Source organism: Somniosus microcephalus, chromosome 6, assembly GCF_052327205.1.
Source record: "Somniosus microcephalus isolate GS21.2 chromosome 6, FLI_Smic_1.0, whole genome shotgun sequence".
Lineage (NCBI taxonomy): Eukaryota > Metazoa > Chordata > Chondrichthyes > Squaliformes > Somniosidae > Somniosus > Somniosus microcephalus.
Window position 1 is genome coordinate 50,828 of NC_140992.1, and position 27,317 is coordinate 78,144.

Sequence of the window (27,317 nt, forward strand, 5' to 3'; positions counted from 1 at the left end):
AGGCCCCTTGGGTCGGCGCGATCATAATATGATCGAATTCTTCATTAAGATGGAGAATGAAGTAGTTGACTCGGAGACTAGGGTCTTCAATTTAAATAAAGGAAACTACGATGGTCTGAGGAGCGAGTTGGGTAGGATGGATTGGGAAATGTTACTTAAAGGGTTGACAGTGGCTAGGCAATGGCAAAGATTTAAAGATCGCATGGATGAACTACAGAATTTGTTCATCCCTGTTTGGCATAAAAATAAAACAAAAAAGGTGACTCAACCGTGGCTAACAAGGGAAATTAGAGATAGCATAAGATCCAAGGAGAGGACATACAAATTGGCCCAAAAAAGCAGCAAACCTCAGGATTGGGAGCAGTTTAGGATTCAGCAAAGGAGGACAAAGGGATTAATTAAGAGGGGGAAAATAGATTGAGAGTAAGCTTGCAGGGAACATAAAAACTGACTGTAAAAGCTTCTATAGATATGTGAAGAGAAAAAGATTGGTGAAGTCAAGCATAGGTCCCTTGCAGTCAGAATCAGGGGAATTTATAATGGGGAACAAAGAAATGGCAGACCAATTAAATACATGCTTTGGTTCTGTCTTCACAAAGGAGGACACAAATAACCTTCCAGAGATGTCTGGGAACATAGGCCTAGAAATTCAGTTGTTTGCGCCAGCCGCTAGCGCCTTAGGAGGAGGAGATGTGGGGCGCTAGGCGGCTAGTGGCCGGGCGCAGCGCGATCTGCACCTCTCCCCAACTTCAGTAAAAATTTAGCGGCGGCGCAAAGCCTTTGCGCACGCTCAGCTGCGTGCGCAGATCCTGATGTCATTTCATCGTGCAACGCCCTTTGTGCGCCCCAAACCGGAAATTCAGTGGCGCCGGCCTATTGTGCGCCTGGCGCCCCTAGCGACTGGTAGAGGGGAACGGTTCCCAGTTGGCGCGGGGGGCGCAAATTAAAGGGCACTCCTCCTGCAGTAGAAAAGGCAGCCATTTTGCAAAACTCCTTCTTTGTGAGAGACGGATCTTTGCAGAGAGACAAAGGTAGAGAGCTTTCTGGTTTGGCTCAACACTTGCACAGGTACTTGTGGCTTCAGGCCACAGCTTTGCACTTGTCTTTAACTTCAGAGCCATATCATTGATTGGAAACATATAATGGGGGCTGCAATGGGTGCAAACGTTGGCCTTCTCCATTGCATTCAAAGGGCTCAGAGACGCCGTGAGAGAGTGGCAGTCATGGCCAGACGGAGAGGGGGCAACAGGCGTCGGCAAAGGAGGCCTTACCCACCCAGGGTATACCGCCAGCAGTTCTCATATCTGAACATGTCTGACGAGCAGTGTGTTCGGAGGCTGTGATTCCGAAGGGCGGTGGTCACTGAGATCTGCCACCTGCTTCGCGGAGATCTGCAGCTACATCTGGGGAGCAGGACGTCTCTGTCGGTGGCAGTGAAGGTGACGGTGTCTCTCAACTTCTATGCCACCGGCTCCTTCCAATCCGCTACTGGGGACATTTCCAACATCTCCCAGTTTGCCGTACATTGCTGCATCTGCCAGGTGACCAATGCTCTTTTCAGAAGGAGACATCAGTTCATCTCCTTCTCCATGGCCCTTGTCAAGCAGCAACAGCGTGCAATGGGCTTTGCAGCATTAGCGGGCTTCCCCATGGTGCAGGGCGCCATTGACTGCACGCATGTGGCTTTGCGGGCACCTCTAGAGAATGCCGAGGATTACCGCAACTGGAAGGGCTACCATTCGCTCAACGTGTAGTTGGTGTGTGACCACAGGCAGCTCATCCTAGCTGTCAATGCCCGCTTTCCAGGCAGCAGCCACGATGCCTTCATCCTGCGCCAGACTTCTGTGGCAGACATGTTCCAGGCCCAGCCTCACCCACGAGGATGGCTTCTTGGGGACAAAGGCTATCCTTTGTGTACCTGGCTGATGACCCCGCTCCGTGCGCCCAGCACCCCTGCTGAAGAGGGATACAATGACAGCCATCAAGCAACCAGGAACATCATTGAGCAAACAATCGGCGTCCTGAAGCAACGGTTCCGCTGTCTGGATCGTTCCGGAGGAGCCCTACAGTACTCGCCTGAGCGAGTCTCCCATTTCATGGTCGTGTGCTGCATGCTGCACAACCTGGCTATCCGCAGGACTCAGCCACTGCCACCAGACATTGGAGGACCACCAGAGGAGGAGGAGGACCAGCACAGGAGGGAGGCAGAAAGTGCAAGGGCCGCCCGTCGGCGGTTTACTCCATGTCGGTTCTAGGCCCCCTCTCGGAATGGCTTGTGCCAATGGCACAAGATGAATGTAGCCGCTCCACAAGCCCTCAGCCGAGCAGGGCAACCAGGACTTCCAAAAGAAAGCATGGACAGTGCGATTTAAGAACATTTATTACTTTGATACCTCTGCCCTTCCCACATAACAAACTAATGGAGAGAAGCCCCCCCAAAAAACACAAATCGACCAGTCTCGGCCTTTCAAAAAACACAAATCGATCAGTCTCGGCCTTTCAAAAAACACAAATCGACCAGTCTCGGCCTTTACAAGTGAAACAAACCATTTGGGCACACCTACTTTTTGCCCTGCGAGGGTGATGCCTTTCGCATCCGTGACTGGCCCCTGCCTGCCCTGCAGCTCCTCCTCAATGGGACCCCAGTGGCTGCAGCAAGGCTGGGGGAAGGCTGCTGAGGGTCAGATGGCGAGACGGCAGATGCCCTTGGGGGTCGGCCTGGACCAGCTCTGGCCCTGGAGGGGCCGGCTGCTGACTACTCCAACTCTGCTTGTGCGGCAGCAGTCTGTCCAGCAACTGGTGGCAGCTGCAATGGAGGAGTGGCAGTGTCGGCTGCAGGAATGCTGCCAACCTGACAGATCACAGGTACTCCCTGGTCGCCTGAGACAGTGGCACTCGCACGGGCCAGCACTGCAGCATGCGCAGCAATCTGCTGAAGCACAGACTGCTGGGCTGCTGCGGCGCGGCGAGTGCCCTGGCGATGCCTGGCCGATCCAGCGAGGGTGGCCCGTGTGGCCCTGGTCTGTGTCCGCATGACACCAGCCAGTGAATGGACGGCACGACTGAGCACTTGGCTAGAAGCCGCCTGTGCTGCCGCGAAGTCCTGCAGACTCCTGGCCTGTGCTGCCCTGAATTCCTGCACACTCCTTGATAGTGACTCTATGGAGTCAGGCATCCTTGCCACTGCAGCCATGAGCTCAGTGTGCCTGCGCTCAGCCTGGGCAGCCATTTCCTCTAGGAGCCGCACCTCCTCTGCGCTCACCGTCGCAGGACTGGAGGCTGCACTCGCCCTCCGGGGAGAAGGCCGCGGAGCTTCCCCACCCCTCCCGCGTTGCTGCAGGCCGCTGGGCCCCGGAGCTTCACTCTCCTCCGACCCTTCCCCCCCGGCTCCCCTCCAGGGAAGACGTGTCCCCATCATCGCCATGGGCTGCCTCAGCTGAGGGTGGCACTGATGGTCCGGCTTCCTCTTCCTCTTCCTCCGATTCACTCACAGTGCCAGGTTGAGGGCCCGCCTCCTCACCTGGCGATTCAGCATCTGAAAGCAGGGAGGCACAAGAGTTGCTTTAGAGTGAGGACAGGGCGGCAGCGAGGGAGGCATGAGTGCTGCTATGCATTGGTCCGACAGTGGCAAAGGATGCTGTTCTGAGGCGCAAGTGGAAAGAGAGAGGTCAAAAAGGTGATGCCCTTACCATTGGGGCCCAGAACAGGGTCGGCATCTCCACTGGCGATGGGGCCAATCAGCCGGCCTGACATAATGCGCTCCACACGCTGGTCCAGGTCGGAGAGCTCTTTGAGGTCAGGATGGCCTCCCCCGGTCTCACGCTGCTGCCTTCGGTTGTGCGCCACCTTGGCCTGCAAGAGAAAGGACGGCCTCTAAGTACAGTGTGAAGCCCTGATCTTGGCTGTACTGCCTCCCATGGTCGAATAGCTTGTACAGTGTGTAAAGTGCTGAATGTGCAAGTGATTTTCATGACAGTCCCATAGCTGCTGGTGGTCCCTTTGCCCATAAACTGAGGTGCACATGCAGGGATGAGGAGGACACTGGAAAGGGTACTCACCCTGACAACCCGAGTGAGGTCGTTGAACTTTTTCCGGCATTGCACAGGAGTCCTGGCAACCACGCTGTTGGAGGTCACCCTGTTTGACACCTCCCTCCGGGCTTTCCGATAGGCGCTGGGCAGCGGCCTCCTGCCACCTTCAGGGAACAGAACATGGCGCCTGCGCTCCACTGCGCCAACCAGCACCCTCAGGTCACCGTCGCTGAAGCGCAGCGTTCTCTCCCTGGCCTTCTTCATAGTCCTGGGCGTTGTACAGATCAAGCAGCAGTGGTCAGGCCTTGCTTCAGGGGTGCAGGGCATGGCAGGCAAACAAATCCACCCTCCCCCGTTAAGAGCTCACCGGCGCCAGAGTGTCTGCCGTCAATCAGCAACTCGCCGCACATGCGCAGCGCCCGCCCTCGGGGGTATCGCCCCGGGCCGCCGGCTTAGTGCCTAATGATAGTCGTGCATTGCCTGTTTTAGCACAGCAGCAACCTCTTGGGGCGATGCCACTGTATATCGGCGAAGTTGGCGCGAAGTTGCGCTGGGCGCAAACTTTAGCAGCCGCCCGGCTGTAGCGCCCCAAACGTGGCTCTACTGAATTTCTAGACCATAGGGTCTAATGAGAGGGAGGAACTGAATGAAATCAGTATTTTTAGGGAAATTGACAGAGAAAACGGGGAATTATAGACCGGTAAGTCTGACATCAGTAGTGGGGAAAATGCTAGAGTCCATTATAAAAGATGTAATAGCAGAGCACTTGGAAAACAGTGACAGGATTGAACAAAGTCAACATGGATTTACAAAAGGTAAATCATGCTTGACTAATCTACTGGAATTTTTTGAGGATGTAACTGGTAGAATAGATAAGGGAGAACCAGTGGATGTGGTGTATTTGGACTTTCAGAAGGCTTTCGATAAGGTCCCGCATAAGAGATTAGCGTGCAAAGTTAAAGCACATGGGATTGGGGGTAAGGTACTGACTTGGATAAAGAACTGGTTGGCAGACAGGAAGCAAAGATTTGGAAAAAACGTTTTTTTTTTACTAGTGGCAGGCGGTGACTAATGGGGTACCGCAGGGATCGGTGCTAGGACCCCAGTTATTCACAATATATATTAATGATCTAGATGAGGGAACTAGATGTAATATCTCCAAGTTTGCAGACGACACAAAGCTGGGTGGGTGTGTGCTGTGAGGAGGATGCAGAGAAACTCCAGTATGATTTGGACAGGTTGGGTGATTGGGCAGATGCAGTATAATGTGGATAAATGCGAGGTTACCCACTTTGGTGGCAAAAACAGGAAGGCAGATTATTATCTGAATGGCAATAGATTGGGAGAAGGGGAAGTGCAACAAGACCTGGGTTGTCCTTGTGCACCAGTCGCTGAAGGTAAGCATGCACGTGCAGCAGGCAGTTAAGAAGGCAAATGGTATGTTGGCCTTCGTAGCGAGTAGATTCGAGTACAGGAGCAAGGATGTCTTGCTGCAGTTGTACAGTGCCTTGGTGAGACCACACCTTGAGTATTGTGTGCAGTTTTGTTCGCCTTATCTGAGGAAGGATGTTCTTGCCATGGAGGGAGTGCAGCGAAGATTCGCCAGACTGATACCTGGGATGGCAGGAATGACGTATAAAGAGAGATTGGGTCAATTGGGCTTGTATTCGCTAGAGTTTAGAAGAATGAGGGGAGATCTCATTGAAACTTATAAAATTCTAACAGGACTAGACAGACTCGATGCAGGAAGGATGTCCCCGATGGCGGGGGAGTCCAGAACCAGGGGTCACAGTCTAAGGATAAGGGGTAAGCCATTTAGGACTGAGATGAGGAGGAATTTTTTCACCCAGAGAGTGGTGAACCTGTGGAATTCTCTACCACAGAAGGCAGTTGAGGCCAATTCATTAAATATATTCAAGAAGGAGTTAGATATATTAAGGCTAAAGGGATCAAGGGATATGGAGAGAAAGCAGGGACAGGGTACTGAATTTGGATGAACATAAGAAATAGGAGCAGGAGTAGGCCAATCGGCCCCTCGAGCCTGCTCCACCATTCAATAAGATCATGGCTGATCTGATCCTAACCTCAAGTCTACTATCACTCTACATCCCTCCCGAACCCATGTGATCTCCTGGAAGAGGCGAAAAACCAGATAAAAAAACCCAATGGCCAATTTGGGAGAATAAAATCTGGGAAATTCCTCTCTGACCCATCTCGGTGATCGAAATTCGTCCAGGAGATCACTGTCCCTATATTTTCTACAGTACTTGCCTTCTGTAAAGGTGATCTCCACCCCAGCCAGGAACAGGAATAGAACCATCTCCTGAAATCTAACACATAATTAGAACACAAGAAGTAGGAGCAGAACCAGGCTACACAGCCCCTGGGCCCGCTCCATTACCCACAGGGCCATGACCGTTCTGAACATAGACTCATGTCCAATTTCCTGCCCGCTCCCCTTAACCCCTAATTCCCTTTACTTCTAAGAAACTGTCTATTTCTGTTTTAAATTTATTAATGATGTAGCTTCCACAGCTTTCTGGGGCAGCAAATTCCACAGACCTACTACCCGCTGAGTGAAGAAGTTTCTCCTCATCTCAGTTTTGAAAGAGTAGCCCCTTATTCTAAGATTATGCCCCCTAGTTCTAGTTTCACCCATCATTGGGAACATCCTCACCACATCCACCCGATCAAGCCCCTTCACAATCTTATATGTTTCAATAAGATCACCTCTCAATCTTCTGAACCCCAATGAGTAGAGTCCCAATCTCCTCCTATGTCCACCCGGGATTAACCGAGTGAACCTTCTTTGTACTGACTCGAGAGCAAGTATGTCTTTTCTTAAGTATGGACACCAAAACTGTATGCAGTATTCCAGGTGCGGTCTCACCAATACCTGTACAACTGCAACAATACCTCCCTGTTTTTATATTCTATCCCCCTAGCAATAAAAGCCAACATTCCATTGGCCTTCTTGATCACTTGCTGCACCTGCATACTAACTTTTTGAGTTTCGTGCACCAGGACCCCCAGATCCCTTTGTACTACAGTACTTTCCAGTTTCTTGCCATTAAGATAACTTGCTCTATGATTTTTCCTGCCAAAGTGCATAACCTCACACTTTCCAGTATTGTATTCCATCTGCCAAATCTCTGCCCACTTACTTAGCCTGTCTATGTCCCTTTGCAGGTTTTTTATGTCCTCCTTACTCACTACTTCCCATCTTTGTAACATATCAAAGTTTGCAGATGATACACTGAGTCCCCTCCTCCAAATCATTAATGTAGATTGTAAAGCGTTGGGGACCCAGCACTGACCCCTGTGGAACACCGCTAGTTACTGATCGCCAGTCTGAGAATGAACCATTTATCCCAACTCTCTGCTTTCTGTTAGATAGCCAATCCTCCACCCATGCCAGAATATTACCCCCAATCCCATGATTTTTTTTATCTTGAGCAATAATCTTTTGTGTGGCACCTTGTCAAATGCCTTTTGGAAGTCTAAATACACTACGTCCACTGGTTCCCCTTTATCCACCCTGTATGTTACTTTCTCAAAGAACTCGAGCAAATTTGTCAAACCATGCTGACTTTGTCCTATTAAATTATGTTTATCCAAATGTCCCGTTACGGTCTCCTTAATAATGGACTCTTAAAATTTTACCAACCACAGATGTTGGGCTAACAGGTCCATAGTTTCCAGCCTTCTGCCTACTACCCTTTTTAAATAATGGTGTTACATTAGCAGTTTTCCAATCTGCCAGGACCTTTGCTGAGTCCAGGGAGTTTGGGAAAATTATTACCAATGCATCCACAATCCCTACCGCCACTTCCCTCAAGACCCTAGGATGCAAGCCATCAGGTCCAGAGGATTTATCCGCCTTGAGTCCCATTATTTTACCAAGTACCACTTCCTTAGTGATTTTAATCGTATTTAGCTCCTCCCCCCCCCCCCCCCCCCTATAGCCCCCTGTTTGTCCAGTGTTGGGATATTCTTAGTGTCCTCTACCGTAAAGACTGTCACAAAATAATTGTTCAGCGTTTTTGCCATCTCCATGTTTTCCGCCATCTCCATGTTTCCCACCATTAATTTCCCGGTCTCATCCTCTAAGGGACCAACATATACTTTAGCCACCCTTTTTCTTTTTATATAACTATAGGAATTTTTGCTATCTGTTTTTATATTTTTTGCTAATTTACTTTCATAATCTATCTTCCCTTTCTTAATCAATCTTTTAGTTATTTTTTGCTGTCTTTTAAAGACTTCCCAATCTTCTATCCTCCCACTAGATTTGGCTACCTTATATGCCCTTGTTTTTAGTCGGATACTACCCTTAATTACTTTACTTAGCCACGGATGGCTATCTTTTCTTTTACACCCTTTTTTCCTCAGTGGAATATATATTTTTTGGAAGTTGTAAAATAACTCCTTAAATGTACACCACTGGTCATGTACCGTCTTACCCTTTAATCTATTTTCCCAGTCCACTCTAATCAATTCCACTCTCATACCTTCATAGTCTCCTTTATTCAAGCTCAGCACGCTTGTTTGAGATCCAACCTTCTCACCCTCTAATTGAATATGGAATTCAACCATGTTATGGTCACTCATTCCAAGGGGATCCTTTACTAGGACATTTTTAATTAATCCTGTCTCATTACACAGGACCAAATCTAAGGTTGCTTGCCCCTGGTCGGTTCAGTTACATACTGCTCAAGGAATCCATCCCTAATGCACTCAAATTAACTCATCCTCAAGGCTGCCCTGCCTAATTTGATTTGTCCAGTTAATATGATAGTTAAAATCCCCCATAATTATAGCTGTTCCCTTATTACAAGCCTCAACTATTTCCTGATTAATACTCCGTCCAACAGAGTTGCAACTGTTCGGAGGCCTATAGACTGCACCCACTAGTTTTTTTCCCCTTATTATTCCTTATCTCCACCCAAACTGTTTCACTATCCTGATCCTTTGACCCAATATAATTTCTCTGTATTACAGTGATTCCTTCCTTTATTAACATAGCCACCCTTCCTTCCTTCCTGCCTGTCCTTCCTGATTGCTAAATAACCTGGTATATTTAATTCCCAGCCATGGTCATCCTGCAGCCATGTTTCTGTAATGGCCACAAGATCATACCCATATGTAGTTATTTGTGCCGTTAACTCGTCTATTTTGTTATGAATGCTACGTGCATTCAGATAAAGAACTTTCAAATATGTTTTGTGACACTTAGTTCCTGCTTTTTCCCCTTTTACTTCTTTACCTTTTACTCCATACCTTCTGTCCCTTCCTGACACGCTCTTTTTTAATTCCCCCACTGCTACCTAAGTCTATGACCTTCTCCGTAGTCATTTTTATTATTTGCTCTCCAGAAACCTCCCCCCCCCCGCCAACTAATTAGTTTAAAGCCCTTTCTACAGCCCTAGTTACATGATTCGCCAGGATTCTAGTCCCAGCACTGGCCAAGTGAAGTCCGTCCCAACGGAACAGCTCCCTCTTGTCCCAGTACTGGTGCCAGTGTCCCAAGAAGCAAAACCCATTTTTCCCACACCAGTCTTGGAGCCACGCATTTAACTCTCTAATTTTATTTATCCTAGCCAAATTCGCTCGTGGCTCAGGTAATAATCCAGAGATTATTACCCTTGAGGTTCTGTTTTTTAATTTGACCCCTAGCTGTTCATACTCCTTTAACAGAGCCTTCTTCCTTGTCCTATCTACATCGTTTGTACCAACATGGACCACGGCAACTGGATCCTCCCCCTCCCGCTCCAAGTTTCTTTCCAGCCCAGAAGAGATGTCCTTAACCCTGGTACCGGGCAGACAACACAGCCTTCGGGACTCCTGCCCTCGACTGCAGAGAACTCTATCCATCCCCCTAATGATACTATCCCCTACCACTACAACATTTCTTTTTACTCCCCCCACTTGAATGGCCCCCTGTTCCACGGTGCTATGGCCAGGTTGCTCATCCTCCCTGCAGTCCCCGCTCCCGCCCTCACAGGGAGAAAGAATCTCGAAACTGTTTGACAAGAGCAAGGGCCATGATCTCATTAAATGGCGGAACAGGCTTGAGGGGCCGAATGGCCTACTCCTGCTCCTATCTTCTATATTTCTGCCTATGTCATTGGTACTGATATGGACAATGACCTCTTGGCTGTTCACCCTTTTCCCCCCCCCCCCCCCCGCCCACAGTGTGCCCTGCAGCCACTCAGTGATATCCTTGACCCTGGCACCAGGGAGGCAACATACCACCCTGGAGTCATATATTGCCCTTGGAAGGAGTGCAGTGTAAGTTTACCAGAATGATACCTGGACTTAGAGGGTTAAGTTACAAGGAGAGATTACACAAATTAGGGTTGTATTCCCTAGAATTTAGAAGGTTAAGAGGTGGTCTGATCAAAGTTTTCAATAATATTTAGGGAAACAGATAGGGTATATAGAGAGAAACTTTCCGCTGGTTGTGGATTCTAGGACTGGGGGCATAGTCTGCAAATTGGAGCCAGACCTTTCAGGAGTGAAATTCGGAAACACTTCTATACACACAGGGTGGTAGAAGTTTGAAAAACTCTTCTGCAAATGGCAATTGGCACATGGAGCCGGCAACAGTGAGGAGGAGGCCGCAGTGAAGAGGAGGACGGAGTGGCTGAGGGACATCGTGCTCCCACTGCCACGGGAAGCCATTGTATTGACTCTGAACGCGGCGCTGTATGTATAGCTGACGCGTCCCTACGGGGAACAAGCATTCCATTGTACTTGTTACATGTGGCAAATAAATCGAATCTGAATCTGTCACACACCATCCTGACTTGAAAATATAATCGCTGTTCCTTCATTGTTGCTGGGTCAAAATCCTGGAACTCCCTCCCTAACAGCACCGTGGGAGTACCTTCACCACAGAGACTGCAGCGGTTCAAGAAGGCAGCTCACCACCACCTTCTCGAGGGCAATTAGGGATTGGCAATAAATGCTGGCCTTGCCAGTGACACCCACATCCCAGGAACGAATATTAAAAAAATGGATGCATTTGTGCCAATTGGTAGATGCTTTCAGTGTGATTGATTCACTGGGTACAAAGGGAAAATTGTGCATTTTTCTCTCATCCCTCATTTCAATTAGTACAAATATTGCCCAGATGATGACCGATTCTGTGGAGCTAAATATCTTGATGGTGTAATTGTGTTATTCAGGATGTTTCTCCACAACTGAGAATATTTGTGCTCTGTCAGTGTGGCAGTAATGAACTGTTTGTAATGTTGAATGAGTTCTGGTAAGTTGCAAACGCTACATATTTACTTTGAACCACGTCTTGCAGTAATTGAACGCATCCATTGATTCCTATTCCCAGCCGCCTTGTTGCCAAACTTGCCAACCCTGGAGGAACTGGACTTGTCATGGAATGAATTAATTGGTGGAACTCTGAAACTGCTGGCCAATCAACTGCAACACATGCCCCAGCTGAGGGTGCTTGGGCTGGGCAGCTGTAGACTCTCCGAGATGGACGTTTCTACCCTGGGTAAGTGCACTTGGGTCACTGGCTTCCTGCTGTGACCTGCAAATTTGCATTGTGATAATTGGATTTGTGCTTGTACCTAATCAATAGACTTTTTTCCCTCAAATTTCTCCCTCTCCTGGAAACATTAATTGCACTGGGGTACAGTTTCTGAAGGTGCTGACTCTCACTAGGGTTCTTTTCCATGGGCACTGACTCACCCTGGGGTACAATTCCATGGGCACTGACTCTCACTGGGGTACAGTTCCCTGGGTGCTGACTCTCACTGGGGTACAGTTCCTGAAGGTGCTGACTCTCTCTGGGATACATATATAGGATTACATAGGATATAATGCACAGGAACAGGTCATTCGGCTCAACCAGTCCATGCTGGCAATTATGCTCCACAGGAGCCTCCTCCTGTCTTTCCTCATCTAAATCTATCAGTATAATCCTCTTCCCTTTTCCCTCCTATGCCTGTCTAGCCTCCCCTTAAATGCATCTATACTATTCGCTTCAACCACTCCCTGTGGTAGCGAGTTCCACATTCTCACCACTCTTTGGGTAAAGAAGTTTCCCCTGAATTCCCTATTGGATTTCTTGGTGACTATCTTATATTGATGGCCTCTAGTTATGCTCTTCCCCACAAGTGGAAACATTATCTACTCTATCAACATTTTTCATAATTTTAAAGACCTCTATTAGGTCACCCCTCAGCCTTTTTTCAAGAGATAAGAGACTCAGCCTGTTCATCCTTTCCTGATATGTATACCTTCGCATTTCTGGTATCATCCTTGTAAATCTTCTCTGCACCCTCTCCAGTGCCTCTATATACTTTTTATAATATGGCGACCAAAATTGCAGACAGTACTCCAAGTGTGGTCTAACCAAGGTTCGATACAGGTTTAGCATAACTTCCCTACTTTTCAATTCTATCCCTCTAAAAATAAACCCTAGTGCTTGGTTTGCTTTTTTTTTGGCCTTGCTAACCTGTGTCGCAACTTTTAGTAATTTGTGTATTTGTACTCCCAGATCTCTCTCTTCCTCTACCCCACCTAGACTCGCAACTTCCAACTGATAAGTGACCCCTCTCTCCTACCAAAATGTAATACCTCACATTTATCTGTAGGAAGTCACACAACACCAGGTTATAGTCCAACAGCTTTATTTGAAATCACAAGCTTTCGGAGCGCTGCTCCTTCTTCAGGTGAAGTGGAGAAATGCATAAAGACACAGCTTATATAGTCAGAGAATCTGTGTTGAACTTCATTTGCCAATTATATGCCAATTCTGCCTGATAGCGCCTGAAGGTGCTGACTCTTACTGGGGTACAGTTCCTGAAGCATAATTAAGATATAGAATATAATTTATTTCTAACATATATTTGTACAAATATTCATCAGGAAGTTAATTGGAAAGCTAATAGTGGAATTGCATTGCAGGTGATTGCTTCCAACGTCTGCCCAACATTGAAGAGATTGATTTATCCTGGAACAGTGATTTAGGTGGGAATCTGTCTCTCTTTACACAGAAACTCAAGCCGGACTGTAAGCTGAAGATTCTAAAGCTGATTGATTGTAACCTAACTGCTGAAGATGGGATGGCTTTGGGTAATAATTGTTTATACGAACTTAAAGGAATTATTTTGTTTAGAATTTTTGTCTTGTAAACTAGTGTCTGAGCAAGGTTGTGTTATCTGTAAAAGCAAACAAAAATTAGGATTTTGAAAATTTAAAGTTTTACTTTGTTAAAGTTCTTCTAAAAGAAGCAGATAATTGAAATTTAAAAATGAAGTGTTTTTTTTTTAAGGTGAATTACTGTCAGCTCACTGGACTTGAAAAATGCTACATAGTTACTTAGTATTTACAGCACAAAAACCGGCCATAATGCCCAGCATGTCCATGCTGGTTTTTATGGTCCACATGAGCCTCCTCTCACCCCATCAGCATTTCCTTCTATTCCTTTCTCCCTCATGTGCTTATCTAGCTTCCCTTTAAATGCATCTATACTATTCACCTCAACCGCTCCCTGTGGTAGCAAGTTCCACATTCTAACCACTCTCTGGGTAAAGAAGTTTCTCCTGAATTCCCTATTGGATTTATTCGTGCCTATCTTATATTGATGGCCCCTGGTTCTGGTCTCGCCCGCAAGTGGAAACATCTTCTCTATGTCTAGTTATCAAGTCCTTTCATAATCAGCTATAACCACCCCTCCCTCCAGAATGTCCGTTCACTTGTGAAACAAGACCCTTGCCATCCATGAGCTTATTGTGGATGATTGCATCAACATCATGGCCCTGACGGAAACCTGGCTGAGGGGTGATGACACCTTCCCCTTAAATAAAGCCACCCCGCCTGCCTATACCTGCCACCATTTGCCCCGCCCAGACCGTCACGGTAGTGGTGTGGATCTTATCACCAAATCACACCTTGGTCTGTCGCCCTACTCTTCCGGCACTTTCTCCTCCCCTTATTCCACCCCTCTTGCCTCCTTTAAAATCCTCGTTCTCTACTGTCCATCCAAGTACCATAAAAATTTTATTACCGAGATATCTTCACTGCTCTCCTTCGGCCTCTGCACCGAGCGACTTCTCATCCTTGTTGATTTCAACCTCCATCTCAATTCATCATGCTCTCTCTCCTCTGAGTTCACTGCACTCTATCCTCCCTTAATCTCTCCCTCCATATAAACTCCGCCACCCATATTCACGGTCACCCCCTTGACCTTGCCATCTCACGTGGCCTTGTTACTCCCATCGTGTCAATCACAGATAAGGCCATCTCTGATCAGTTCCATGTATCGCTCACCACCCACATCCTCCTTGTCCTTCCAATCCTACTTCCTTCTGTATCCGTCCCTGGAAAAAAACTCTTCCCAACTCTCTCACAACTGCACTTTCAAAATCCCAACTGTCCAGCCATTTGCCCTCCATTCACCACGACATTTCTGCGGCTACCGATTTGCTCAACTGCACCTTCATCTCCACCTTTGCCCTAGTCCTCAATAAAACAATTGCTCTCTCCTATCTCCCCTCATGACCTCTCCAAGCTCATCTTGTCCATGAGATCCACCTCCTGCTTCCTCGACCCTATTCCCACAAAACTGCTGACCACCCAACTTCCCTTCCTGGCTCCCATGTTAGCTGATATTGTTAACGGTTCTCTCTCCTCAGGTATTGTCCCCTTCTCCTTCAACTCTGCCGTCATCACGCCTCTCCTCAACAACAAAAAAAAAAAACAACCCTTGACCCCTCCATCCTTGCAAACCACCCCATTTTCAACCTCCTTTCCTCTCTGTAATGTATGTACCTTTAAGGGGAGAGCTACTTTTTACAGCTCCTGTATACTACATTAAGAACATAAGAACATAAGAAATAGGAGCAGGAGTAGGCCAATCGGCCCCTCGAGTCTGCTCCACCATTCAATAAGATCATGGCTGATCTGATCCTAACCGCCAATCTACTATCACCGAACCATCTCCTGAATCTAACAGAATTAGACACACGAAATAGGAGCAGGATCAGGCTACACGGCCCCTGGGCCCGCTCCGCTACCCACAGGGCCATGACCGATCCGAACCTAGACTCATGTCCAAATTCCTGCCCACTCCCCGTAACCCTTAATTCCCTTTACTTCTAGGAAACTGTCTATTTCTGTTTTAAATTTATGTAATGATGTAGCTTCTACAGCTTTTTGGGGCAGCATATTCCATGGACCTACCACCCTCTGAGTGAAGTAGTTCCTCCTCCTCTCAGTTTTGAAAGAGTAGCCCCTTATTCTAAGACAATGCCCCCTAGTTCTAGTTTCACCCATCATTGGGAACATCGTCCCCGCATCCACCCGATCCAACCCCTTCACAATCTTGTATGTTTCAATAAGATCGCCTCTCATTCTTCTGAACTCCAATGAGTAGAGTCCCAATCTACTCAACCTCTCCTCATACGTCCATCCCCTCATCCCCGGGATTAACCGAGTGAACCTTCTTTGTACTGACTCGAGAGCAAGTATGTCTTTTCTTAAGTATGGACACCAAAACTGTATGCAGTATTCCAGGTGCGGTCTCACCAATACCTTGTACAACTGAAGCAATACCTCCCTATTTTTATATTCTATCCCCCTAGCAATGAAAGCCAACATTCCATTGGCCTTCTTAATCACTTGCTGCACCTGCATACTAACCTTTTGAGTTTCGTGCACCAGGACCCCCAGATCCCTTTGTACTTCAGTACTTTCCAGTTTCTTGCCATTGAGATAATAACTTGCTCTATGATTTTTCCTGCCAAAGTGCATAACCTCACACTTTCCAGTATTGTATTCCATCTGCCAAATCTCTGCCCACTTACTTAGCCTGTCTATGTCCCCTTGCAGGTTTTTTATGTCCTCCTCACTCACTACTTTCCCTCCCATCTTAGTATCATCTGCAAACTTTGATGTGTTACACTCGGTCCCCTCCTCCAAATCGTTAATATAGATTGTAAAGAGTTGGGGACCCAGCACTGACCCCTGCGGAACACCACTAGTTACTGATTGCCAGTCTGAGAATGAACCATTTATCCCAACTCTCTGCCTTCTGTTAGATAGCCAATCCTCTATCCATGCCAGAATATTACCCCCAATCCCGTGACTTTTTATCTTGAGCAATAATCTTTTGTGTGGCACCTTGTCAAATGCCTTTTGGAAGCCTAAATACACTATGTCCACTGGTTCCCTTTTATCCACCCTATATGTTACTTCCTCAAAGAACTCCAGCAAATTTGTCAAACATGACTTCCCCTTCATAAAACCATGCTGACTTTGTCCTATTAAATACTGTAGTACCGGCAGTGACCACACCTGTATATAAACCCTGAGTAGTGATCTGTATAGTTAGTTCTAGAGTAACCCTCATTCAGTAAACACCTGTTGTAGCGTTTCTCCTGCAGTCTGTGTCTTCTTATACACAGACACAACATTGGCGACGAGCAAATTCGAACCTACCTGCAACTCTGCATCACCTCCCAGGGATTCGCTCCTGGAGAACAGTGGAAGGAGGTAGAGTCCAGAAGCACGGGCATCGACCACGGGCAACCGCCCAGTCATCCAGCGGAGATTTGAGCATCGCAGGGGAGGCTGTCGAGAGCCAGGCTTGGCTTTCCAGTCACGGTGGTCCAGCGAAACGGGCTGGCAACAGGTACTGCGCAGACCCTTCCCGGACAGCGGCGGCTAGAGCCGACCAAGCGGCACAGCAAAAGGCTGAGCAGCATCGACGGGGGAGAGAGAGAGAGGGCAGAGCGCACAGGGCGCAGCCGGTGTTCAGGACCGAGCGGCGTCAACGGGGGAGAGAGGCGAGAGAGAGCAGAGCGCAGCCGGTGTTCAAGGGCCGAGCAGCATCAACGGGGGAGAGAGGCGCGCAGGAAAATGCGAGGCGCTGCCATTGATACAAGGACCGCAGAGAGCGGCATTGGCAGCAGCGCAGGAGAAGCGCACGAAACCCACAGGGCGTCGCCATTTGCCATGAGGACCGCCGAAAGCGGCGTTGGCAGCAGCGCGGGAGACGCCATTTTAAGCCGCAGCGGGGAAGAAAGGAAAGCATGGGAGACGCCATTTTAAGCCGCAGCGGGGGAAAAAGGAAAGCATGGGAGACGCCATTTTAAGCCAGTCTAACTACACAAAAAATGCCAAAGAGTGGCAGTATCACAGCGTTCGACAATGAAGTCGAAGATTGGACGACACATGTCGAACGCATAGAAGTATACTGCAAGGCGAATGAAGTGCCAGATGACAAGAAAGCGCTGGTATTGTTGAATTCAATGGGTGCAAAAACGTATGGCTTACTACAAAACCTAGTAACCCCAGAGAAGCCAGTAGAAAAGGATTTTGAAAACCTAGTGTCAATCCTACAGGACCACTTAAACCCCACACCGCTGCTGATAGCAGAAAGATTTAAGTTTCACAAAAGGAACCAGCATAAAGATGAAAGTAATGCTGAGTATTTAACAGAACTGCGCAAGCTATCGAAACACTGCCAGTTTGGAACGGGACTAGCAGATACTTCAAGGGACAAGTTTGTGTGTGGGCTTCAAAGTGAAAGAAGCCGTTTCTGGGTTCCATCAGAAAAGGATCTTACGCTGGACAAGGCTTTCAGCATTGCAGTATCACACAAAGCAGCAGCACAGGGCGCTGCAGAGATACAACGGAGACCGCAAGAATATGGCACAAATGAAATGTCATACGGAACAGTGAAGTGCTATCGCTGCGGCAGAACAACACACGACCATAATGATTGCTGGTTCAAGGACAAAGTGTGTAGACAATGTGGAAAAGTAGGACACATAGCAAGAGTCTGCAGGTCGGGAAAGAAAACCAGCAGCAAGAAACCTCCACAGGAGAAGTACAAGAAGGTACATAAGGTGACGGAGAGTAGTTCAGACGAACAGAAAAGTGATACAGACTCCGGAAGCAAGGAGCTGGGTTGTCTGAAATTACATAATGTGATCAAAACGGAGGATCACCAAACTATCTGGGTCACGCTCAAGATAGCAGGAGTCCAAGTGAAAATGGAATTGGACACAGGATCAGCCCTAACAGTCATAAACCGAAGGGACTACAAGCGGCTATCCTCACATATACCCTTGAGAGATACAAAGATTGTCTTGAAGACGTACACGGGGCAAAAAGTCTACCCCAAAGGAAAAATAAGGGTGAATGTTATATATAACGGCAAGGAAACACCAAAAATGGACCTATATGTATTGCCAGATGGAGGACCACCACTACTAGGACGTGAATGGATCCGGAAGATACAGCTCGATTGGCATTCCATACAAGCACTGACTGTAGATGCCAAAAAGGATGACGACGTCACACCTGGACGACTGTCAAAAATGCTAACTGATGCACAAGAAGTGTTCCAGCAGGGACTCAGAACACTAAAAGGCATAACAGCGACGATCAAAATAGAGGAAAATGCAAGCCCAAAGTTTTTTTTAAGGCCAGACCAGTACCTTATGCGATCCGCCCAGCCGTCGAAGCAGAGCTGGAAGGTTTGGAATGTTCTGGAGTACTGTCCAAAGTGGACTGGAGCGAGTGGGCTACACCCATCATTCCTGTAATGAAGAGGTCATTGAGTAATACGCCTGGGGAACCAAAGAAGGTTCGCATCTGTGGGGACTTTAAGGTGACCGTGAACCCAGTCCTTCACACTGTACAATATCCGCTTCCGCGGATTGAAGATATTTTCGCCTTGCTATCTGGAGGGAAACGCTTCACTAAGATTGATCTGGCCCAGGCGTACCTGCAAATGGAGGTAGAAGAAGCCTCGAAACAGTACCTCACGATCAACACACATTAAAGGTCTCTACCAATACAACCGGCTGGTGTTCGGGGTAGCATCAGGTCTGGCTATTTGGCAAAGGGCAATGGAACAAGTCCTGCAAGGAATTCCAGGGACCCAGTGTTATTTGGACGACATCCTGGTCACGGGTGAAAATGACAGTGATCGCCTCACCAACCTGGAGCAGGTGCTCACTAGATTGAAGGAATATGGGCTCTGAGCTAATCGCCACAAATGCGAGTTTTTCCAGAAGCAGATCTTGTATTGTGGCCACGTTATTGATAGAGGGGTTACATAAGTCCCCTGAGACGATTGAGGCAGTAGTCCACCGGAAAATGTGTCACAACTGAGGTCGTTCCTCGGGCTGGTGAACTACTACCATAAGTTCTTGCCGAATTTGTCTACCGTACTACACCCACTGAACACACTACAAACGGGGGTACCATGGAAGTGGAGTGACGAATGTAAACAAGCTTTCCAGAAGAGCAAAGCATTGATCACATCAAGAGGTGTTGGCTCATTTCAACCCAGCACTACCAATTCGGTTGGCGTGTGATGCATCACCCTATGGCATTGGAGCGGTGCTGTTGCACAAATTCCCGGACGGCTCGGAGAGGCCAGTAGCCTTTGCGTCTCGGTCACTAACCTCAGCCAAGCGTAACTACAGGGAGGCCCTCAGCCTAGTGTGGGGAGTGAAAAAGTTCAATCACTATCTGCACGGGCAGAAGTTCACCTTGCTGACTGATCACCAACCACTTGTCTCCATCTTTAATCCAAAGAAGGGCGTTCCGGTGATGACTGCGCAACGGCTACAAAGATGGTCCCTTTTTCTAGGGGCGCACCAATATGAAATCGAGTATAAGGGCACGAAACAGCATGGAAACGGTGATGGGCTATCACGCCTGCCACTGCCTACTGCGGCGGAAGCACCAGCAGTGGATCCTGTCAAAACATTTCATTCGACTATAATTGAATGCTTGCCAGTAACTAACGCTGGTATAGAGAAGGAGACCCGAAATGACCCGACACTGTCTCGGGTATATGATTTGACGGTGAAGGGATGGCCAGCACATGGCGACTCACTGTTGCCAGCATTCTCATCCAGAAGAGAACAGTTGTCAGTATGCCAGGGGACCTTGATGTGTGGATCCCGAGTGGTAATTCCACCCAAGTTAAGGGAGAGAGTGCTCAATGAGCTTCACGAAGGTCATCTGGGAGGGGTGAAAATGAAAAGCCTTGCTAGGGCTTGTGTGGTGGCCGGGGATCGATCAGCAAATCGAGGACCTGACAAAGAGCTGCTCAGGATGCCAGAAGGTCCAAAATGCACCACCACATGCCCCTCTACACCCATGGGAGTGGCCCTCATCTCCATGGCAACGGGTGCATATTGATTTTGCTGGTTCATTCATGGACTCAATGTTTTTAATAGCCGTGGATGCGCACTCGAAATGGCCTGAGGTGATCAAAATGTCCACCACCACCACGGAGAAAACTATTGCCGTCCTACGGACCATTTTTGCCAGGAACGGCTTGCCAGAGCAGATTTGCTCTGATAACGGACCACGGTTTGTGTCCGAAGAGTTTCGAAGATTTATGAAAAGGAATGGGGTAAGGCATTACACATCCGCCCTGTATCATCCAGCCATGAATGGATTGGCTGAGAGGTTCGTACAAACCTTTAAAAAAGCAGTAAAGGCCATGTGCGATGACGACATTCCACTGCAGCATAAGGTGGACAATTTCCTGTTCGCCTACAGAAATGCGACACATGCACTCACCAACCAGGCCCCGGCCATGATGTTCTTTAACCAGTCTTGGCCCGCGACTACCGAACAGAGAAATGGCAACCAGGAACGATATGCACACGGCAGGGCCCACTAATGTACACAGTGGATGTTGGGGAGAACATTGTGAAACGCCATGCTGACCAGATCCTAGAGTCACAGGAACGAGTCAACCCCATGTCTCGCCCATACGTACCTGGCGATGAACCCGACGTACAGGTAGCATCTACCCCAGAAACAGTAGCATCGGAAGCGGATGAACCAACCGACGACAGGGGGCCAGAATCGCCTCTGCACCAAGAGCAAGACACTCTGGAAAGGCGCTATCCAGAAAGGATCAGGAAGCCTCCCCAAAGACTGAATTTATAAATAGACTATTTTCAGCTAATGTTGCATGTTAAAAGTGTTAATTGTAATTAGTTTGATATTTAATTGTTAAATGAGTGTTATGGTACTGTTAATCTAAAAGGGGAGGAATTGTAATGTATGTACCTTTTTAAGGGGGGAACTACTTTTTACAGCTCATGTATACTGTAGTACTGGCAGTGACCACACCTGTATATAAACCCTGAGTAGTGATCTGTACAGTTAGTTCTAGAGTAACCCTCATTCAGTAAACACCTGTTGTACCGTTTCTCCTGCAGTCTGTGTCTTATTATACACAGAAACAACACTCTCCAAAGACTTTGAACGTGCTGTTGTCTCCCAAATCCGTGCCCATCTTTCCTGGAACTCCATGATTGAATCAGGTTTCCGCCCCGCCACAGTACCGAATCAGCACTTGTCAAAGTCACAAATGACATCCTCTGTGACAAACGTAAACTATCCCTCCTCTTCCTTCTCAACCTGTCTGCAGCCTTTGACACAGTTGACCACACCATCCTCCTCTAACGCCTCGCCACCGTCATCCAGCTGAGTGGGACTGCACTCGCCTGGTTCCATTCTTATTTATCCAGTCGTAACCAGCGAATCACCTGCAACAGCTTCTCCCACATCATTACCTCTGGTGTGCCCAAGGATCTATCCTTGGCCCCCTCCTATTTCTCATCTACATGTTGTCTCTTGGCGACACCATCTGAAAACACAGCGCCAGTTTCCACATGTATGCTGACGGCACCCAGCTCTACCTCACCACCACCTCCCGACGACTCCACTGTATGTATGTAAATTGTCAGACTGCTTGTCCGACATCGGTACTGGATGAGCAGAAATTTCCTTCAACTAAATATTAGGAAGACCAAAGCCACTGTCTTTAGTCCCGCCATAAATTACATTCCCTAGCCACCGACTCCATCCCTCACCCTGGCAACTGTCTGAGGCTGAACCAGACTGTTCGCAAAATTGGTGTCATATTTGACTCCGTGATGAGCTTCTGACCACATAGCCGCGCCATCACTAAGACCACCTATTTTCACCTCCGTAATATCACCCGACTCCGCCCCTGCCTCCGCTCATCTGCTGCTGAAACCCTCATCCATGCCTTTACCTCTAGACTTGACTATTCCATCGCACTTCTGGCCGGCCTCTCATGTTCTACCCTCTATAAACTTGAAGTCATCCAAAACTCTGCTGCCCGTGTCCAAACGTGCACCAAGTCCCGTTCACCCATCACCCCTGTGCTCGCTGACCTACATTGGCTCCCAGTTAAGGAACACCACGATTTTAAAATTCTCATCCTTTTTTTCAAATCCCTCCATGGTCTCGCCCCTCCATATCTCTGTAATCTCCTCCAGCCCTACAACCCTCCAAGATATCTGCGCTCCTCCAATTCTGGCCTCTTGAGCATCCCCGATTATAATCGCTTCACCATTGATGGCCGTGCCTTCAGCTACCAAGGCTCTAAGCTCTGGAATTCCCTCCCTAAATCTCTCTACCTGTCTTTTCTTCAAGTTCTCTCATCTGCTCTGATATATCCTTATGTGGCTCGGTGCCAAATTTTGTTTGATAATCGCTCCTGTTGAAGCACCTTGGGATGTTTCACTATGTTAAAGGTGCTACAAGTTGTAATTGTTGTAGTCTCTCAGTTCTGGTTTCATTCCAGTATATCTATTTTGCACCTCCTCCAGTGCCTCTATCTTTTTTATAATATGGAGACCAGAACTGTTCACAGTACTCCAAGTGTCTAACCAAGGTTCTATACAAGTTTAATATAACTGCTCTGCTTTTCAATTCCATCTCCCTAAAAATGAACCCTAGTGCTTTATTTTATTAAAAGTAGCCTCGCTACTTTTAGTGATCTGTGTATCTGTACTCCAGGAATGAGGGACTTCAGTTATGTTGATAGACTGGGGAAGCTGGGGTTGTTCTCCTTGGAGCAGAAAAGATTGAGAGGAGATTTGATAGAGGTGTTCAAAATCATGAAGGGTTTTGATAGAGTAAATAAGGAGAAACTGTTTCCAGTGGCAGGAGGGTCGGTAACCAGAGGACACAGCTTTAAAGTGAAAAAAACCAGAGACATGAGGAAAATTGTATGCAGAGAGTTGTTGTGATCTGGAATGTGCTGCCTGAGAGGGTGATGGAAGCAGATTCAATAGTAACATTCAAAAGGGAATTAGGTAAATACTTGAAGGGGAAAAATTTGCAGGGCTATGGGGAAAGAGCAGGGGAGTGGGACTAATTCGATAGCTCTACCCAAGAGCCGCACAGGCACAATGGACCAAATGGCCGTCTCCTGTATCATTCTATGATTCTACAATTACTAGCCGCTGGATTGGTGATTGGCTCTAATGATCACTGGCTGTTGGCATTATTAATCTCCATCAGAATTGTGCTAATGTGTTTTTAAAATTCTGTGCGAATGGAAGGGGAATGTTCTTGCTGAAAATAATCTCAAGGTTTTCCTTCTACTTTGGACAATGATGGGCACATAGATTACTCCCGGTGCCACGTGCTAGTGAGTATAGGAATAGGAGGATAGAGCAGATGAATGCGTGGCTAAAGAGTTGGTGCAGGAGGGAGGGCTTTAGTTTCCTGGATCACTGGATCTGCTTCTGGGGAAGGTGGGACCTGTATAAGTCGGAGGGGGAGGGGGGAATACGGAGTGGAGCTATAGTAGGGGGTGATGCACAGCCAAATATAGAGGAAAAAATAAGTCCGCCTGGAAGGCAGAGCAAATATGTAATGGCACAAGGGAGTATGGCAAGGCTGGATGGCATTTATTTTAATGCAAGGAGTCTTGTGAGTAAGGCAGATGAATTGAAGGTGTTGATGACCACATGGGAGTATGATATTGTTGCTATCACAGAGACGTGGTTGAGGGAGGGGCAGGACTGGCAGCTCAATATTCAAGGGTATAGAATCTTCAGGCGAGACAGAGGGGGATGTAAAAGAGGGGGTTTTGCAATATTAATCAAGGAGTCAATTATTGCTGTAAGGAGGGATGATATCTTAGCAGGTTCCTCTAATGAGGCCATATGTGTAGAACTTAAAACAAAAAGGGGGCAAGCACTTTGCTGGGAGTGTACTATAGGCCCCCAAACAGTCAGGGGGAGATAGAGGAACAGATATGTAGGCAAATCTCAGAAGTGTAGAAATAATAGGTTAATAATAGTAGGGGATTTCAACTTTCCTAATATTAATTGGGATAGTCAGAGTGTGAAAGGCTTAGAGGGTGCGGAATTCTTAAAGTGCATCCAGGAGAGCTTTTTGAGCCAGCATGTAGAAAGTCCTACAAGAGAGGGGGCGGTACTGGATCTAGTTCTAGGGAATGTAGCCGGGCAAGTGGTAGAAGTGTCAACAGGAGAGCATTTTGGTAACAGTGACCATAATTCGGTGAGATTTAAGGTAGTCATGGAAAAGGACAAAGATGGACCAGAAATCAAGGTTCTAAATTGGGGCAAGGCCGATTTTAATATGATAAGGCAGGATCTGGCCAAAGTGGACTGGGATCAGCTACTAGTAGGAAAATCCACATCAGAGCAGTGGAAGTCTTTCAGAAAGGAAATAGAGAGAGTACAACACCAACATGTTCCCATAAAGGTCAAGGGTGGGACCAACAAGCCCAGGGAACCCTGGATGTCAAGGGATATACAAGAATGGATTAGGAAAAAAAGGGAGGCTTTTGGCAGATACAAAGGACTAAACAGTGGAAGCCCTAGAGTATAGAATGTGTAGGGGGTACTTAAAGAAATTAGGAGAGCAAAGAGGGGGCATGAAAAAACACTGGTGGGCAAAAAAAAAAAGGAAAATCCCAAGGTGTTTTATAAGTATACTAGCAGGGGGTGCCCGATGTTGCCAGGGCAATTTTGGGGTGCGCAGTCTCCCTGCCCCTGTCTGTCCCCTCTGTCAGGCCCGGTGCCATTGTGATACCGGCGGTGCGGGGCCTAGCGCTTCAAGCCTGGCCGGGCTCTGGGGCCGAGACGGACCCCAGCTGAGCTATCGCGCGGTTGACGGCTGGCCGCTGCCGATGACCCGCTTGCTGTGTGTAAACTTACCTGCCGCTCCCGGAGTCACAATGTGGGGGTTTGTTTGGCTGGTGTCCCTGTGGGGATGAAAAAAATGGCGGCGAAGTTTAGTGAGACTGGAGGATTAGGTCCTGCCCGTGACGCACCGATTGGTGAACCATCAGGTCACTGAACTGTAGGATTGGTCAAGCAGCACGTCACTCAACGCTAATGAGAGGTAGGATTGGTCAACTGGTAATGAGCAGAGTTTTGAGGATTTTTGAACGATTTTTGTATACTGCCCGAACAATTTTTGTGTGACCAAAAAGTAAATACACCTATGAGAGTCCCCTAATGATAAGCTTTCTTTTGATATAAGATATGTGTAGGTACGCTCTATAACTTTTGATTGTATAGCCAGACAGACAGACGGAAAGAGGGAAAGACAGAGGGAAAGACAGACCGTTTTATATATAGAGATAGAGATAAAGGGCAAGAGGATAACCAGGGAAAGAGTAGGGCCCATTACGGACCAAAGTGGCAAGCTGTGTGTAGAGCCGGAAGATGTAGGTGAGGTTTTAAATGAATATTTTGCATCTGTGTTCACTATGGAGAAGGGCGGTGTAGGCATAGAAATCAGACAGGGGGATTGTGATATACTTGAACAAATTAGTATTGAGAGGGAGGAGGTACTAGCGGTTTTAGCGGGCTTAAAAGTGGATAAATCCCCAGGCCCAGACAAGATGTATCCCAGGCTGCTGTGTGAGGCAAGGGAGGAGATTGCAGGGGCTCTGACACACATTTTCAGAACCTCTCTGGCCACAGGGGAGGTGCCAGAGGACTGGAGGACAGCTAACATAGTTACATTATTCAAGAAGGGTAGTAGGGATAAACCAGGGAATTACAGGCCAGTGAGCCTAACATCAGTGGTAGGGAAATTATTGGAAAAAATTCTGAGGGACAGAATTAGTCTCCACTTGGAGAGGCAAGGATTAATCAAGGATAGTCAGCATAGCTTTGCCAGGGGGAGATCATGTCTAACCAATTTGATTTAATTTTTCGAGGGGGTGACTAGGTGTGTGGAGGAGGGTAGTGCAGTTGATGTAGTCTACATGGACGTCAGTAAGCCCTTTGACAAAGTCCCGCATGGGAGACTGGTCAAGAAGGGATCCAGGGCAATTTGGCACGTTGGATCCAAAATTGGCTTAGTGGCAGGAGGCAGAGGGTGATGGTCGAAAGTTGTTTGTGTCTGGAAGCCTGTGCCCAGTGGTGTACCGCAGGGATCGGTGCTGGGTCCTTTGCTGTTTGTAGTGTATATTAATGATTTAGATATGAATGTAGGAGGTATGATGAGTAAGTTCGCAGATGACACGAAAATTGGTGGAGTGGTAAATAGCGAGGAGGGAAGCCTCGGGCTACAGGACGATATAGATGGGTTGGTCAGATGGGCAGAACAGTGGCAAATGGAATTTAACACTGAAAAGTATGAGATGATACATTTTGGGAGGACTAACAAGGCAAGGGAATACACAATGAATGGTAGGACCCTAGGAAGGACAGAGGATCAGAGGGACCTTGGTGTGCTTGTACATAGATCCCTGAAGGCAGCAGGACAGGTAGATAAGGTGGTTAAAAATGCATATGGGATACTTGCCTTCATTAGCCGAGGCATAAAATATAAGAGCAGGGAGGTTATGATTGAGCTGTACAAAACGCTAGTTAGGCCACAGCTGGAATACTGTGTGCAGTTCTGGTCGCCACACTATAGGAAGGATGTGATTGCATTGGAGAGGGTGCAGAGGAGATTCACCAGGATGTTACCTGGGCTGGAGCGCTTCAGCTATGAAGAGAGACTGGACTGGCTGGGGTTGTTTTCATAACATAAGAAATAGGAGCAGGAGTAGGCCAATCGGCCCCTCGAGCCTGCTCCACCATTCAATAAGATCATGGCTGATCTGATCCTAACCTCAAATCTTCTATCACTGTGCATCCACCCGAACCCATGTGATCTCCCGGGAGAGGTGGAAAACCAGATAAAGAACCAATGGCCAATTTGGGAGAAAAAAATCTGGGAAATTCTTCTCCGACCCATCTAGGCGATCGAAATTCTTCCAGGAGATCACTCTGTCCCTATATTTTCTGCAGTACTTACCTTCTGTAAAGGCGATCTCCACCCCAGCCAGGAACAGGAATAAAACCATCTCCTGAAATCTAACACATAATTAGAACACAGTAGGAGCAGAACCAGGCTACACGGCCCCTGGGCCCACTCCACTACCCACAGGGCCATGACCATTCCGAACATAGACTCATGTCC

At 47.6% G+C, this 27,317-nt stretch overlaps 1 protein-coding gene across 7 annotated transcripts in view; it reads left to right on the forward strand.

Moving 5' to 3' along the window:
- Positions 1–27,317, forward strand: part of LOC147115359 (leucine-rich repeat-containing protein 31-like) — a 109,248-nt gene that overhangs the window by 22,248 nt on the left and 59,683 nt on the right. For all 7 annotated transcript variants that reach the window (XM_085989609.1, XM_085989613.1, XM_085989611.1 and 4 more), the window contains 2 exons: positions 11,380–11,547; positions 12,966–13,133. In XM_085989609.1, the coding sequence (XP_085845735.1) occupies positions 11,380–11,547; positions 12,966–13,133 (336 nt within the window). The remainder of the gene's footprint in view (positions 1–11,379; positions 11,548–12,965; positions 13,134–27,317) is intronic.